At 43.1% G+C, this 17,193-nt stretch overlaps 3 protein-coding genes across 12 annotated transcripts in view; 1 reads left to right on the top strand and 2 right to left on the bottom strand.

Moving 5' to 3' along the window:
- The window catches only part of Aff4 (ALF transcription elongation factor 4), a 71,621-nt gene extending 68,053 nt beyond the window's left edge, over positions 1–3,568 (top strand). For all 9 annotated transcript variants that reach the window (XM_090320767.1, XM_090320768.1, XM_090320769.1 and 6 more), the window contains one exon: positions 779–3,568. In XM_090320767.1, coding sequence (XP_090176893.1) covers positions 779–906 — 128 coding nt within the window. In that variant the 3' untranslated portion in view covers positions 907–3,568. The remainder of the gene's footprint in view (positions 1–778) is intronic.
- Positions 3,569–8,233: 4,665 nt separating this feature from the next.
- Leap2 (liver enriched antimicrobial peptide 2) lies at positions 8,234–9,756 on the bottom strand. The gene is made up of 3 exons (XM_090320726.1): positions 9,622–9,756; positions 8,817–8,956; positions 8,234–8,412 (listed from the first exon to the last, which is right to left on the bottom strand). The coding sequence occupies exons 1-3, from the start codon at positions 9,739–9,741 to the stop codon at positions 8,376–8,378; spliced, it is 297 nt and encodes a 98-aa protein (XP_090176852.1). The 5' UTR covers positions 9,742–9,756; the 3' UTR covers positions 8,234–8,375.
- A 5,794-nt stretch (positions 9,757–15,550) lies between these two features.
- Positions 15,551–17,180, bottom strand: Uqcrq (ubiquinol-cytochrome c reductase complex III subunit VII). Of its 2 annotated transcripts, none has more exons than XM_090320808.1 (3): positions 17,100–17,180; positions 16,766–16,932; positions 15,551–15,752 (listed from the first exon to the last, which is right to left on the bottom strand). In XM_090320808.1, exons 2-3 carry the CDS (start codon positions 16,917–16,919, stop codon positions 15,658–15,660), a joined length of 249 nt encoding a protein of 82 aa, XP_090176934.1. In that variant the 5' UTR covers positions 16,920–16,932; positions 17,100–17,180; the 3' UTR covers positions 15,551–15,657. The 2 variants fall into 2 exon arrangements, with proteins under 2 accessions (XP_090176934.1, XP_090176933.1); XM_090320807.1 differs by having other exon boundaries at positions 17,092–17,176.
- Positions 17,181–17,193: the final 13 nt, after the last annotated feature.

Below are 17,193 nucleotides of genomic sequence, written 5' to 3'. Positions count from 1 at the left end.
TTCCCCAGTCCTGGGGCTTGAACTCAAGGCCTAGGTAGTGACTTTGGGCTTTCTTAAGGCTAACACTCTACTACTTGAGCCACAGCACCACTTCTGGCTTTTTCTGTGTATGTGGTACCGAGGAATCAAACCCAGAGCTTCGTGCATGATAGGCAAGCACTACCACGAGGCCAAACTCCTGGCACCAAATTAAGTTTTTAGTTTTGGTGCTAGTACTCATGCTCTTGTACAGTTTTTTCACTCACAGCACTCTGCCACTTGAGCTCTGCCTCCAATGCAGCATTTTTTGCTGGTTGAATTGGAGATGGCCTTTCAGATTTTTCTTCTCAAGCTAGCTTCAACCCGTGATTCTCAGATGTCAGCTTGGTGAAGTAGGTAGAATTTCAGGGGTGATCATCCAGCACTATTTACGTCTTACACAAAAACAGTACACTGAGAATGTTTCATATAATCCAAATGTGTCGTATGTGGGTGGCACTAGGTCTCCATTTTCATCACATGTGTAACGATTCCTGACCATAGCTTCTCTTTAAAATGTTGTATCACTTATAGAACAATATAACAAGAGACTAAGATACTTCATTCCAGAACATAGACAAGTCATTCAGTGTAGAATTATAAAGGGATATACAGAGGGTCCAGAGTTTAATAGTGTGACAAAGTCATGCCTTTTGCTTCATGCAAATGCTGTTTTACAGTCTCGACTGAACGTTTAAAAAAAAGTGATTCAAAATAATGTTTTGGAATTAATGTTAATGAATGGTTTTTCATTTTCTAGAATTCTTTGCTGAACTGGATAAAGTAATGGGCCCTCTCATCTTTAATGCAAGCATCATGACAGATCTAGCTCGTTATACCCGGCAGGGACTACACTGGCTTCGCCAGGATGCCAAGTTGATATCTTGAACTGAACACATTCTCGTTGCCTCTGATTTTCTCCACAACACTGTGTCACATCACGAAGGAAAACTGCCATAACATGCCACCTAGTCGACACTAAGAATGAGGAATGGTTTCTCCTCCTTGGTTTATGTGTTGTTGTTGTTTTTGTTTTTTGTTTTTTTTTTTTTAATAGCCCAAAGCCATCATATCATTTGACCCCTTCAGTATTCCCAGTGTGAAAAACTTATTTAAATGTTTTTCAGTCTGCAGCACATTGATAAGGTAGTTTTATTGATCTGGGAGAAGACTGAGGTTCCAGTTGCAATTCATAATTAATCAAGTGAAAATTATTTATTTTAATATTTTTAAATCCCAGACTTGGAGCTTCTTTAAAACTTATTTCTGACTATAAATTTATTCTGTTGAATATTTAGTATAAATCTAATATAGGCATTTTTATTTATGTATTTGGGGAAGTTTTGTTACCTAATGTCTTTTTGTGGTAGCTGTACCAAGAGTGAAAGCCAATTCATCTAAAATAGGGATGTGTTCTTTCTACACGTACTACCTGAGGTTATTTCAGATCTCAACTACATTTTTATTGTGGTAGAATTTATGCTTAGTGTTAACGGTTCTTCCTCTACACATGAAAGATCACTTAAATATGAAATGGCATTGTACATGGTTGTAAAATGAAATGTGTCTGATATGGTATGCATTATTTCAAAAACTGTGAATATGTTAATGACACTACACCAATCACAAGGTGACTATAACATGATTTAATGCATTACAAAAGAGCAGGTATAAAACTTTCTAGGAATATATCATATTGAAAGGTATCATAAAAGGACAATCTTTATGAATTTTATTAGGACCATGTGTTCATTTTTGTTGCTAGTTATTTGATACTTAATTGAAGCAGAATGAGTTACTCTTTTTTTTTTTTTTTTTTAAATGCTCCAACCCAGTAGGGGTTGCTGCTGCCTATGTCTCTTCAGTTGATGATGTTTGAAGGTTAATGATGTCTTTGCAGGTTTTTATCCACAGTAGTGTGTGACACTCCTGAAGAGCTTGCAGTGACTGATGTGGAAGTGGGCTGGTGCTTCGGGGTGTCTACTTCCGCTGTGCAGTTCTCATGCCTGATGTTGGGATAATGAGTTTACCCTTTTTAAAGGCCTTCATCAGCGTGTTTCTGATGAGATCAGAAAATTCACACTAGAAAAGTACCTAGCTCGGTTCAACACGAGTTCTTTTGGAAAGGGGAAGAGAGCAAGGATAGAAGTGAAGAAGGCAGCTCTGTAATAAACGTTTATCCAAGTACCTTTCCCTAGAAGGTGCACATAGGACTCAAGGGTGAGAAATAAACCCTCCTCTGTACTTTGTTTTTTAGTGCCCCTATCACATTTGGCGTGCCTTAAATCTTACCTTTAAATGGAAGACTCTCTGGATTGTTTACAGATGATGTTTTACATTAGGACTAGGTCTTCTATACATGGTTGGTCCTCAAGAGTAATAATTTAAATTCTCTTTTCACTTAAAGCTTCTTTTAAAGTCATGTAAAGATTTAATTTCAGAAAAGCTTGTGTCTTGATATATGGCTTAGTCTAACCAATTGGATAATGCTGCTTTAAGAAAAAAAATAACTTGTCCTCATTCTAAAAAGGAAATCTATCCAGTTGGACAAAGGTTTGCCATACTACTTGTAGATAATTGCTAACATTTGAAATAGGAAAAAGGGGAAAAAGGGATAGGAAAATCTCCCAAGTCCCGTGGTGCCGAGAGTCTTTTAAACTTATTCCTAAAGCTTAGTGAACTTTTCTCTTGTTTCCCTTGTTTTTTGTTTTTTGTTTTTACTTAGCATAAATTGTACAAAGGGGTTCCATTGTGATACTTACACTTTAATCAGATTCACCACATCTTATCTTCCACATGAAGCTAGTGAACTTTCATTGCCCTGCAGCCTCACTGCTGCTTAATCTCATCTTGTACCTCATTATTTTTACATATCATTTGGAAATTGAGATCCACAAATTAAGATGCATTTAACCCGATTTCCTGTGGAGAAATTGCTTCCAGTATTTTTCTAGTTGAATGTGTTCTAGGAACAGTTTTTTCTTCAGAGAACAATTTCTCAGCTATCACAATAGTAAGAAATAAGGGTGGTTAACCAAGTATATTTATGTCCTGTCTCTGATTTCGCTAACTCTGATTCCTTAATTTGTAGTGATGTCCTCAAAGTGGAAGGAGCAAAGGTTCCTAGGCTTTTAGCCTTCAGCATCCACAGCCAGCAGGGCACCTCTGGATTCCAGTATATTCTAGCCTCTTCTGTATCTCGCAGGGCAGCAGCAGGAGCCATTCAGAGTCACAGTGCTGTCATGTTAAAGCAGAGTTTCCTATGTGTTTTATGGTGCTGCCCTAAGATATTTTCTCTCTGAAACTGTGTTACTTCTTGGAGAATGTGTTAAAAGATTTCATTGCAGGATCAAAAATCCTAAGTAATTGAGTTGTCAATGTTGTAGCCTATGAGAATTGCCGTCCTCCTCTGTGTCTGTCTCCTCATCGTCTCCTCCAGCACCTCCCTTTTGGAGTCTCTTACAGGTGACCATTCCTCCCACCTCAGTAGGGGTTCTAGGTGTTTTCTAACCATTTAAAACTCTTGACAAGTTGCTACAGATGTACTTAGTCTAAGACTCGTATTTAGTATCCAGTGAACTACACAGATAGCAGCTGTTTTCAAAATCACTGTGTCGACTGCTCTTTAAGACCACGCTTGTATCCCAGGAGGCAGCAGTCTACACCACTGGACTCTTCAGGTATCCAGCAGACTAACCACAATGGATGAGATTGCCACAGTAGTTTTGCTCAGGTCAGGCTGGGCTGGGGTGGGGCCCTGGGGAGATGGGGAGAGGAGGTCCTTGTCCTTTAGGCAATTCAAGTTTGCCCAGCTCAGCCTCAGGCCCCATTCTAGCTGGAAAGCACACAACCCTCTCCTTGTCCTTTTTCTTGGCAAGGAACCGAGAAGTAACCATAAGCAGTGCATACAGATACATTTACAGCTGACAACTGTTGGAGAGCGAAGATTGATCACTACTGATTTAATTCTCCCATTTAAAAACAGTTTAGTGTGTGTGCACGCCCACACACGCCCCCCCCCTTTTTTTTTTTGCACCTAGGGATCCATAGATCTCTGGGCTGCACTTGACACCTTTGTGGCTTTAGTAGATTTCACTGTGGGTTCTTTTGTTTTTACTGTTGTTTTTAATGATTTTTTTTTCCATGAAAGGTTTTAATCAGCCTAGATCATTTTGTATTTAATAGCAGAAACTTTGGTACCTTGACGTTTTAATGAGTGAGCTTGCATTGTGAGACATCTGGTTCTAAATGCTAGCCATGGGGCCAGGGCTCAGTGGAGTTTCAGAGCAGCCAGTGATGTCTAGCTGTGTCAAGGAGGTAATGCTGTGCACTCTTCTAGGTATAAGGGTATACAACTTTGGATCTTAAAATTATGTACACATACACACTTTATATATATATGTATGTATGTATGTATGAAAACATGAAATTAGTTTGTCCCAATGTGTGTGTTTAGTATTTTAGCTTAGTGCAACTATTTCCACATTATTTATTAAATTGATCTAAGACACTTTCTTGTTAATACCTTGAATATTAATGTTCAAGGGTGCAATGTGTATTCCTTTAGATTGTTAAAGCTTAATTACTATGATTTGTAGTAAATTAACTTTTAAAATATATTTGAGCCCTTATGTAGTGTAATATAGGGCTCGTACAGGGTGGGAAGGATTTTAATTTTCCAGTAGCTAATTAAACAGAAACCTTATGTATTTTGATTTATAATAGGAGTCTATTTATAGGTATTTGGGTCCCAGGAACATTTACTGGTACTGGGGATGCCTATTTTAGGCAGATTGTGATGATGCTTTAAAAAATAAAAATAAAAAAATAATAACCTAAGGAACTTGGGGAGCCAGAGCATTTCAAATCCATGTAGACTCCTGTAACTCTTATCCCCCACTCCCTAGTTCATGCAACACGGGTTTCATTTCAAGTTTCCAATATCAGTGTGTGAGAGGCAGATTTTTTTTCTCAATAATATTACACACATAAGGTTGCTATTCAGTAAAATCAATGGAAGAAAGAATTGTTGAAATTGAATGACTTAGAAGAGTCAGTGACAAAAGGCCAAATAGGTACGTTTGTCAACATATCGTTCACATATTTACTAATGGAAAAATTGAAGTTGGATTTCTAGGCGCTTAATGATAGTGATAGGAAGTCAGTTATTAAAAGTGAATAAAGGCATACTTATCCACCAATCATACTTCATTTTGGATCCCAGTAAATTAATTCAGAGGAACTTGGGGACTTATGTATGGCTCAGGTGGTAGGACACTTGGGCCAACAAGCATGAGGTTCTGAATTCCTACCCCAATACCCCCCTGCTGTCCGTAGAACGGAGAATAGAAAGATTAACAAACTCTGGTTTTAATGAAATTTGGTTGCAGAATAGGGTATTCTGGTTCACAACCAAATCATAAAGGTAATTTTCAAAATAGCAGCCTAAATAGCCATTATGTAGAAAAGTTGGTTTTCAGAACTGTCTGCATGGACCTCTCCTTGCTACCATTGTTCAGCTAAGTACCAATTGCCGTTTTGGAAAACAAAAACCAAGCTCTCTAAAATGAGCATTTCAGAAAAGCTCCCACCCAGGAATTCTCGTCATATTTAGTTTTCATCTCTTACTGCTTCCATGTAGGCTTCTCAGTTTTTAACTATTGGAATTTTCTACCTACTATGTACCTATCTGGAAACTATCTATTTGGAAATGCTGCCTTTCAAGTCAATGCCACGAGGAACCCATATTGTTGAGTTTGTTGTTGCTGTTTAAGAAGCGTCCCCATTGTACAACTTCATGCACACACCTGGCCAATCACTGACATGAGCATTCAACAGTACTGGGATTGGGGCTGGGGAGGGGGGAGTGGAGACTGCTCACCAACAGAGATGGCTCAGTCTGCAGTGCCTACCAAGGCACTTTTTGGGTCAGATGTGGTGTTGGTAAGCACAGTTAAGAAAAAATTCTAGCCTCCGTTTTGAATGGTTTGAAGAAATTTTGTATATGGAGGATAGAAATACTTATATATTTATTGAAAATCTTTTTATTTGAATTTAAAATTATTTGGTAAATAATGATTTGATATGGGGGGGGTTGGAGGGTAGGTAACACTATTGACAAACGAAAAGTCTGTTGGTTCCACAGAAAGGTACTGTTAATGACTTAGTAGAATGCCTTTGTTTTGTACATGATCTAAATCTTTGTTTTACATTTCTTTTTATCCAGAATATTTAGGCACCTGACATTTGCAACCAAAATTTTCAATTATATACTGTGATTTTTATTTGTTGCAATACATTCAAATTTTAGAGGTACTTTGGGGCTCAGAAGCTAGGATTTCTAAGTCAGTATGTGCATTTCACATAATAAAGCTGTTAATGGTGAGCAAAGTATTATATACTAACTAGATTTTTCCACATCTGTATAGTATATTATATGTATTTTGTGGTATTGAGATTATAGAAAGTTTAGAGTGTCAAACATGCGTTTAATGTGTATTTTTAAACAAATTTATGGCAATTAAAATATTTGGAGACAAGGGTATCACATTTCAATTTGTAAAAATCTTTTTAACTCTACTGTGTCATTAAGATGCTTTGTATAATGCCAAACCATAGCTGGAGAAACTAAGTTTAATAAATATCAAATAGATTTTCTGTATTAAAGTTTATAAACCCTGTTCTCTTTACACTTCAGCTCCTTCCCCTTTGCATGCAATAGCTGTTTTGTATTTAGGGTTCTGTCCTGAATCTGGTCCCCCAGCATGTCTCCTTTACTGGTTACAGCATTTCTGGACATACTGGTCCTAGTACCTTGTGCATACATCGCTCTTGCCTTATCCTAAGAAATCTCAAATCCCTTTTGATGTTCTTGGTGGCATGGGTTTTTATTGTTTTATTAAACTAGATTTTTCCTTGAGTTCTGCTTTTATGTTCAGAGAGGCCTACACAAAGCACACATCAGGCAGCAAGAGCTAATCTCACCAACACTTACTGAACAGACAGAGGGTATGGCTGCAACTTAGGGTTTTACCATATTAACTCATTACCTTTGCCTCTGGTCCACCATCGTGGGGATTTTATTTATTGGTTTATGTATTGGTTTTTGCCCAGCCTAGAGCCTGGGTGCTATCCTGATATTCATTTGCTCAAGGCTAGTGCTCTACCACTTGAGCCACAGCTCCGCTTCTGGCTTTTTTTGGTGGTTAATTAGAAAAAAGAATTGCACACTTTACTGCCCAGGCAAGCTTTGAACCACAATCCTCAGATTTCAGCCTCTTGAGTGCCTAGGATTTTAAGTATGAGCCACCACCTGGCCCGTTATGTTCTTTATAAGGCTCTTGAAAATATGATAACTTCTTACTGATAATGGAACTTGAATTCAGAGGCTGGGCTCTGCCTCTGAGCTTTTACACCCAAGTCTAGTGCTGTGCCATTTTGAGCCACAGTGTCACTTCCAGTTATCTAGTAGTTAATTGGGGATAAGAGTCTCACAGAAACCCAGTGCAGTTGGTTCACTCCTGTAATCTCAGCAGGTTGAGATCTCAGGATTGCAGGTTTGAAACCAACCAGGCAGAAAAAGTCTCCATGAGACTCATCTCCAATTAACCACCAGAAAATTATAAGTGGTGCTATGGCTCAAAGGGACAGTGCCCAGGACCTGATTTCATGCCCAACAACAAAAAGTCTGCCCAGGCTGGTTTCAAACTGTGATCCTCAGATCTCAGCCTCCAGAGTAGCTGGGATTACAGGCATGAGCCTGGGTTTTCACACCCAGTGAAAACACATGAACTTAACAGCACTTTTCCAGATGGAAAAATCAATACATCATTATTAGGCAGTGCTAGGCTTTTTCTTCTTCCTGTAGTTTACAAAATTGAGCCCTTGGGGCCAGGAGTTTAGCCTAGTGGTAGAGTGCTTGCCTAGCATGCACAAAGACCTGGGTTCAATTCCTCGGTACCACATACATAATAAGAACATTGTGCTGTGGCTCAAGTGGTACAGCTCTAGCCTTAAGAAAGCCCAAGGACAGTACTCAGGCACTGAGTTCAAGTCCTAGGACTGGCAAAAAAAAAAAAAAAGTCCTCAAGTTTGAAGTCAGACTACCAGCATTTCAATTTAAGATATTTAATAGTATCAATAGAAAAATAAACTTATAATAAAGACAAATTGGTTATCCACATATCACTATGCTACAAAGAAATGGAGACCAGTAGAAAGCATGCATCTATCTTTTAAATATTAAAAACACAAGATTGCTTCTCTTAATGTATCTCCAGCCAAAACGCAGTTCATCAATATTCCATAGAACGGAGTATTGGAGGTCACTGCTGTCCTTTCCTCCCCTGGGATGCATGTTACTCCTGAGCCACACTTAAGGAACAGCGTCTTTTTCTGGAGGAGAGAAAAAAGGTGGTTTTTAAGTGCTAAACCCAGCTTTTTTGTTTGTTTTCATTTTTTGGCCAGTCCTGGAGCTTTAACTCAGGGCCTGGGCATTGTCCTTGGACACATTTTGCTCAAGGCTAGCACTCTGCCACTTAAGCCATAGCACTTCTTCCAGCTCTTTCTGTGTATGTGGTTCCAGGGAATTGAACCCAGGTCTTCATACATGTTAGGCAAGCACCCTACCACTAGGCCATGCTCCTGGCCCCATGAGCCCAGTGTTTGATCTATCTAGCCCAAGGAAAGGAACCCCTCAGCCTTGGCGCCCCAACATCCCAAAGCCTTTTCTTGGATCTCTTGGATTGTCCCTGCCCACTTTCCCAGCACTCAGCCCTGCACCCAGATTTTTGGAGTACCTGCAGAGTCTTGTGATGCACTCGGAATCATCCCGACAGGAGGCTCCAATGGGTCTGAGAGAGACCCCTCTCCAAAACGGGGTCATTCTCCGGGGTCTTCTCTTTGCTAAACTCAGTTCTGGTACTGGGGAGCCATTTGCCTATAGAACAAAAATTGATCGCAAGCGTGCAAAGAATTAGTGCCCTGCAGCACACACCTACAACACAGGAGATTCAACAGGAATCCTTCCTCAAGACCAACTCTGACCTGCAAGTTCTACTTAAAATTTCACTGCCACTGGCCGGCGTGGCTCACGCCTGTAATCCCAGCTACTCTGGAGGCTGAGATCTGAGGATCAAGATTCAAAGTCAGCCCGGACACAAAAGGACCAGAGACTCTTATCTCCAATTAACTTCTAGAAAATGGGAAGTAGGACTTGGCTCAAGGGTAGGGTGATAGCCTTGAGCTGAAGTGCTCAGGGACAGCACCCAGGTTGAGTTCAAGCCCCATGACCCACAAAGAAAAGGAAAAAAATCTTAACAGCCACCAAGTTGGGTACCAAACGGCCCATACCTATAATCCTGGCTACTCAAGAGGCTGAAATCTGAAGATTGCAGTTCAAAGCCAGCTCAGTTGAGACTCTTGAATTGCCACACACACAAAAAAAAGGTGGAAGTGGAGCTGTAGCTCATGTGGCAGAGCACTAACTTTGAGCAAAAAGCAGCACAGGGACAGTACCCAGACGGTGAGTTCAAGCCCCAGGACTGGCACATAAAAATCCCAATACTCTCTAAGCATGCGTAGCAGACATGGGGATTTCCTTACCTCACCCAACATCAGCAGGCAGATCATGAGCACTGCAAAAAGTTTGAGGTGCCACATCTTGGCAGAGGAAAGATGCTGGAGCCTAAAAGCAAGGCCACTAATTTCCCTTTTTATAGACATCTACCTTTCTCCTGCTTGCCAGGTGAGCTAGGACAAAGTTTATATTTGTCATCAGGATCAATGTAATAAGTTAATGTCTACCAGAAAAAGGTCCAGAGAAAGGGCTAACCTTTAAGGCACATTGCAATGACTGATCCTTCATCTGGACTTTGAGTGATTGTGTGACTGGCCTGAATCTTCTCATCCATTTGATCAGAATCCGGCCCTGCCCCTCCACTTTGGAAGCCACGTGAAACCATGAAGGGAGATTAGGCATCTAGCCATATTTCTAAAATAGCTCAGGGGAGGTGGGGGAGGGGGAGAGGGTTAGCATGTAGGAGGCCCAACTGTTCAATTCCCAGCTGTACAGGGGAAGAAAAAAAAAAAAGTCTGAAAATAGTTCAGCTATTTTCAGAAATCATGTTGACCTCTCTGAACATTTGTGTAGACAAGAAACCCTGGACTCTTGTGTATGGCTCTTATCTCTCTCCTTGCCAGAGGCTCCCTCACCAGCCTGCAGTTTCGGGGGGTTCCACATTTGCATACATGAGCCATCACCCTCATCACGGCTTCAGCTCATCTTCCCAGTACAGTGAAGACCTAGCTGTACAAAACTCAGTCCTAGTACCCAAGGAAATGGCAACCCATCCTGGGGGCATTTATTGGAATCACAGGTGAGTTGAATGATGACACGTTGGTGTGTTGCTTTTTCAAGGACCTGTGGATAAGATGCTATACAGGATTTGTGAAATCAGTGTGAGAGCTTATGTAGTATAAGAGCTTATGGATTAGATATATGGGCTTTATTATATATAATGCATAGCCTATATAGTAAATATTATGTGTATAGTGAGAGAGAGAGAGAGATTATGAACTATATATAGGCTCTATACCCGGTACAGATGGCAGAACATTTGCCTACCAGAGCAGCCTCATGGGAACAGGCATAAAGCTAACTCCAGAGGTCGGGAGTTTGGTCTAGTGGTAGAGTACTTGCCTAGCATGCATGAAGACCCGGGTTCAATTCCTCAGTACCATATACGTAGAAAAAAAGCCAGAAATGGTGCTGAGGCTCAAGTGGTACAGCTCTAGCCTTGAGAAAGTCCAAGGACAGTGCTCAGGCCCTGAGCTCGAGCCCAGGACTGGCAAAAAGAAAAAGCTAACTCCAAAGCTCAAAACTTGAGCCATAGTAGGAACTAGACCAAAAGAGGATATACATGCAAACCCTGAGTAGTTAAGGATACTCATTAAATAACATGCGCTTTTTTTTTTTTATCATTTTCATTGTTTTTTGAAAGCAAAGTCTTTCCAAATAGCCCAAGCTGGCCCGAAACTCAAGTGGCCTCAAGAGCATTTTTCCTGTGTTGATTATGGGCATTTTTAATATATTTGAGAGGAAAGTTGTGTTCTGAATAGGGAGATTTAGATGTCCACAGAAGGATATGAGAAATGTACCAAGATTTTTTTTTTGCTTGCCTAGTATCTCACTGGAAACTTGATTAACGCCACTTCCCAAAGCTCTGAAGGTTGGTTATTTGCAGAAGAGCTTGCCTATTCCTTTATCCCCCCAAGCAGAAAGGGAAGGTCATCACCAATCCTACAGCAAGGAAGAGAGAACATCGTCCCCAGGGAGGAGTGTGCTTCTAGTCCCCTTGGGACCATGGACGTCCCAAGTTTAGAATCTTCTAGAAGCGGGCTTTAGCCATGTGCCTGTGACTCACAACACCAGTAATCCTAGCTACTTAGGAGGTTGAGCTCTGAGAGTCATGATTCAATGCCAGCTAGATATACCAAGTTCATTAGGTTCATACCCAGCAAAATGCCAGAAGTGGAGCTGTGGCTCAAGTGGTAGAGCACTAAGCTGGAGCCAAAAAAAAGTTCAGGGACAGTGCCCAGGATCTGAGTTCAAGTCCTAGGACCAGCACAAAAAAAAAAAAGAAGGAGGAGGAAGAGCATGACTATATGACAAGCCATAGAAACTCAGGATGAGTTAGCTGCTACCTCCCCTTATCCCGCAAGTGTTAGGTACTGAATGACCCCAGCTAGGGAACTAAAAAAATCTTTGGCAGGGTTAGGAAGAGGCTATGTGGTGACCCAGTGAACATTGAGTAAGAGCAGAAATTTGATTAGATAAGCGAGGCTGAGCAATGTGACGTCCTAGAACTAGTGGAGCAACAGGTTTTGTGCTCAACGATAGAGTACTGGCTTTGAGCTGAAGTGTTCAGGGACAGTGCCCAGGGCCATAGTTGAAGCCCCACGACCAAAAAAAAAAAAAAAAAAAAAAAGCCAGGCGTGAGTTCAAATCCCAAAAGCCAATACTACAGTGGAGCCTGAAGCCAGGGGCCCTGTGCCTCGGGGAAAAAGGCCTCATGGGTGCAACACTGCCAAAGCCTCCATGACTCTATCTACATTCTCCCCAAAGAAGGACCCAGGGCCAGGAACCAATCCATAGCTCTCATCCAGAATCCTAACTGCTCCAAAGGTTAAGAGCTGAGGATGGAGATTTGAGACCACCCCAGACAGGAGAAACTTGGATTATCTCTAATGAACCAGCAAAAGATTGGAAGTGGAGACATAGCTTAAGTAGGAGAACACCAACCATGAATGAAAAAGCCTTGAGAGAGTGTGAGGCTACGAATTCAAGCCCTAATACTGCTACAAGAAAAAAATAAGGAAGGGAAAGGAGAAGGGGAAGGGGGAAGGGGGAGGGAAGGGAGAGGAAGGAAGAAAAGAAGGCAGGCAGACAACACTTGGCAGAATTGATCAATTAACCATAACCTTTCCTTATGTTGATGCTAACACTGTAAAAATCGATTCCTGTAGTTAGGAGAGAGAGAGAGAGAGAGTGCATGGGTAGCTGATTGAAGTACTTTCCAGGTGGAGAGATCTTAGGACCTGGTGGAAATTGTCTTTTGAGCAGGAGGTGCCTACTAAAAGATAAAAAGACTTGGGGCTAGGAATGTGATTTAGTGGTAGAGGGTTTGCCTCGCATGCATGAAGCCCTAGGTTCGATTCCTCATCACCATATACACAGAAAACCAGAAGTGGTGCTGTGGCTCAAGTGGTAGAGTGCTACCCTTGAACAAAAGAAGCTCAGGGACAGTGCCCAGGCCCTGAGTTCAAGCTCCAGACTGGCAAAAAAAGAAAGAAAGAAGAAAAAAAGACTTTGAAGGGGTTGGAGGGGCGGATTGGGTGGTATATCACCAGCCAAGGTAAGCATCAGATACTGCATTTGAGTCCTGGTTGGACAACACAAAAAAAAGGACTTTGAAATGGTAAAATTTTTAACCAAAGGTCAAAGTATATTTACTTCTTTGTCCACTGGAACTGGCATACTTTTGGATCTCCATCTTGAGTACCACATTGGCAGACTGCAACTCACAGGTGAGAGCACAGTAGAGTAGGAGCACAGAGTAAACAGAATAGCCAGTGAACACCTCGTCTAGGGTTGGATGCTTCAGGTGGACAGGAAATGGCATTAAGGCCCAGGCCCACAGGTACTGGTAGCTCATGCCTGTATCTTAGTTACTCCTTACTGAGATGTAAGGATCATGGTTCAAAGCCAGCCTGGGTAGGAAAGTCTGAGATACTTATGTTCACAACACTACCAAATAGAGCTGGAAGTGGCACTGTGGCTCAAGTGGTAGAACCCTAGCCTTGAACACAAAAGCCCAGCAACATCAAGAACCTGAGTTCAAAACCCAGCATTGGCACCGAAAAGAGGGTAAAAAGAGAGACCTTCCTGAAGTTCTCCTTTGTAGAGTCCTACAAATAGTCCCTAAAGTGACCCCAAGTTATCCACAGTAGAACCCGGCCCCCACATCCCACACACCCATGTCTCAGCTGGCACCTCTGTCTCACAGATGAGATCCACACTCCCAAGTTTCAGAGGAAAGTCCCTCCTCCAGACAAGGTGTCAACTGGGAGCTGTCCCTGAGTTTTTGTACTTTAGGCTAGCACTCTACCACTTGAGCAACAGTTCTACTTCCAGTGTTTTGGTGGTGAAGTCACATACTTTCCTGCTCAGGCTGGCTTTGAACTACCATTTTCAGATCTCAAGTCTCCGGACCAGCTAGGATGACAGGCGTGGGTGTCCAGCTTTGAAAGCATCCTTTAACCATCTGAGCCATGAGCAGAATCTCAGAACCTCGGGTGGTCTTAGAAGAGCACTCCTGGTATATAAAAGAGGCAGATCAGGGCCGGGAGTTTGGCCTAGTGGTTAAAGTGCTTGCCTAGCATGCATGAAGACCCGGGTTCAATTCCTCGGTACCACATACATAGAAAAAAGCCGGAAGTGGTGCTGAGGCTCAAGTGGTAGAGCTCTAGCCTTGAGAAAGTCCAAGGACAGTGCGCGGGCCCTGAGTTCAAGCTCAGGACTGGCAAAAAAAAGAGGCAGATCAAGAAGCTTCATAGGAATCAAAGAACTAAAGGGAACTAGTGTAAAACAAGGCCAGGAAGATGAAGACATTGCTGTCTCCTCTAGAATGCTTGGGACAAAAATCAAAGGAGAATAATCAGACAAGCAAGTCTTCTTGGAAATGAAGCTGCTGAGATGTTGTGCAATCAGGTTATGGCCATCTAATTACTACCATGCTCAGGTCCACAGTTCTTTTTAAATCACAATCTCACTGGACTCTACAATCCAGGTATGTTGTAAGACTTGGCAGCAAGACCCAGGCAATTAATCTGGGCCAAAAGAAATAAAAATTAAAAAAAAAAGGACTGGGAATGTGCCCGAGGGGTAGAGTGCTTGCCTAGCATGCATGAAGCCCTCCCTGGGTTCGATTCCCCAGTATCACGTAAACAGAAAAGCCACAAGTGGTATTATGGCTCACGTGATCAAGTGATAGATGGCTACCTTTGAGCTGAAGAGCTTAGGGACAGTGCCCAGGCCCAGAGTTCATGCCCCACAGTCCACACATACACGCAGGAAAACTGGACCATGTCTGGGGAGGCAAAAGTTTTTTTGATAGCGGCTGTTAGCCTACACAACCTTGCCAGAAACTTTTAGATTGCTCATTCCTCATCCTTACAAACTCAAGGGCTTAGTGTTTCATTTTTGTCATAGGTAAGAAATCTTCATGTATGTGAGGCAAGCATTTTATTTATTTATTTTAATTTTGCCAGTCCTGAGGCTTGAGCTCAGGGCCTGAGCACTGTCCTTGGACTTTCTCAAGGCTAGAGCTCTACCACCTGAGCCACAGCACCACTTCTGGCTTTTTTCTATGTACGTGGTAATGAAAAATCAAACTCGGTCTTTGTGCATGCTAAGCAAGCACTCTACCACTAAGCCAGACTCTGGGGCCAAGGTAAGTATTCTAACCACTAGGCCATAGAAACTCACCCCCAGAAGGTGAGGTTAAAGGAATGGGCCCAGACTATCAGATATAGTTGTCCCATATATCTGCCTCTTTTGTTAGTCAAGTAATTTTAGTTCTCAAAGGACAATGGTGGGGCTGGGAGCCCAAGGATAGTGCCTAGGCCCTGAGTTCAAGCTCCAGGGCCAGAAAAAAAAATCATTTGCGTGGCTAACAAGAGTACTTGACACACAGGAATTACAACGGTTACCAGATTTATCTTCACACTGAGAGCAGAGAACCAATAACAACATTCTCCACAGTCTATACCACCATTACTGATTAGCTGTGGTGACTTTCTTGTAAACTACAGAATTGGGGTGGGGAAGTTTGAGCCCACTCCTGTCCTAAAACCTGACTCCAAAAAGCTGCTTAGAACTTGTGAACGGTGTGACTTTATGAACTTGAATCTTGACTATTAGCAGTCAAACTAAGGATTCTGCTTACAAAAATGTAAAAATCACAAAAGTGTATACATAGTCCATAAGTTTATTGTATCTTCAAGACAATACAATACAGACTCCTCTCCCAGAGAAGGGTCTTTCAGAGACAGGAATCGTTCATGGACGGCGAATTCTTTTCATTTGTCCTTTTCGTGAGTAGCTGGATTCTTCCTCTTGGACCTCTCGTACTCATGGTTTCCCCATGTGTAGACAAGATAAACTGCTATAAATGCTTTAAAAAAAAAAAGAAAAGTGCGGAAGTGGTGAGTACATATAACAGTGTTACAGCTGGTTCTTCTCTTAGGCTGGGTTCTGCTTTTAAGAAACTGCTTTTAGCACAAGTGCTATGGCTCACACTTGTCATCTTAATTACTCAGGAGGCTGTGGTTCAAAGTCAGACTGGGCAGGAAAGACTGTGAGACTATCTCCAGTGAACCACCAAAAAGCTTTGAATTGGAGCTATGGCTCAAGTAGAGCATTAGCCTTCAGAGGAAAAACAAAACCAAACCGACAGAGCCCAGGCCCTTGAATTCAAAGGCTTCAGCACTGGTACCAAAACAAAAACCTACTTTTAAACTTCAGAGTCGGGACTGGGACTGTGGCCTAGTGGTAAGAGTGCTTGCCTAGCATGCAGGAAGCTCTGGGTTCGATTCTTGGTACCATATATACAGAAAAGGCTGGAACTGATGCTGTGGCTCAAGTAGTAGAGTGCTTGCCTGGAGACAAAGCTTAAGAGTCCAGACCCTGAGGTTCAGACCCTGGGTGCAAGATAACTCACAAGGAAGGTCGGTAGCGCCCAGGCCGTGAGTTCAAGTCCCACGACCGACAAAAGAAACAAGAAAGGTTAAGTTTTACATCCATTCCACAAAAAAAAAAGCTGTTCACAAAAAAAAAAAATGGCCATCATTGGGGAACTTGGCAATGAGCACCTTCGGGGTTTACGTCGCTTCACACCCTACCCCCCACCCGCGTGGTTCTGGGTGGGGTCACACTGTCCTGCAGCATGTCAGCATTATGTGCCTCGAGACGTTGGATCCCCGATAAGAGATAGGTGATCTCAGCAGGGAGAACGTGGGAGTCACACCAGTGACCTTCGTCCGGGTCGTTGGGATGACGGGGACATCAGTGGCGGGCTGTTCGGGACCGTCACCTCGGGGCGTCCCCGCCCGCTCGGGGAGGCCCCACGGACGCAGTCGGGGCGCCCTTCCCACCCCCCCCCCCGGGACCCGGGCCCGGCGTACTCACGAGGGGCCACCCGCACGATGCTGTCCTTGGTGCGGCGCAGCACGTTGGGGATGCCCTTGCTGAAGTAGTGGGGGAAGGCGCGCTGCTCGAAGGGGGACAGGCTGTAGGAGATCACGTGCCGCACCCAGCTCAGGTTCCCGAACTCGCGGCCCATCTTGGCGGGAACCCTGCGGGCGACCCCGGGGGAGGCCAGGGAAGGGGCCGGGACAACAGGCCGGACTCAGTCTCGGGAACGCCCCACGGCCTAAGGGACACCCCCAGGCCCCCCGCCCCGCATCCTCCTTTCTCCAAGACACCGTCCACCCCCCTCCCCCGCTCCAGCGCACCCCGGTACCCGAGCGCTCCGTCCTCCGCCGGTGACCTCCACGTCACTTCCGGCAGTGCCGGAAGGCGGGGCTTGGGGGGCGTGATGTCACTTCCGGGAAGTG

Source organism: Megascapheus bottae, chromosome 29 (assembly GCF_031878675.1).
Source record: "Megascapheus bottae isolate mThoBot1 chromosome 29, mThoBot2.hap1, whole genome shotgun sequence".
Classification (NCBI taxonomy): Eukaryota; Metazoa; Chordata; class Mammalia; order Rodentia; family Geomyidae; genus Megascapheus; species Megascapheus bottae.
Note: the sequence above shows the minus strand (reverse complement) of the source record. Positions and strands in the feature narration are given on the sequence as shown.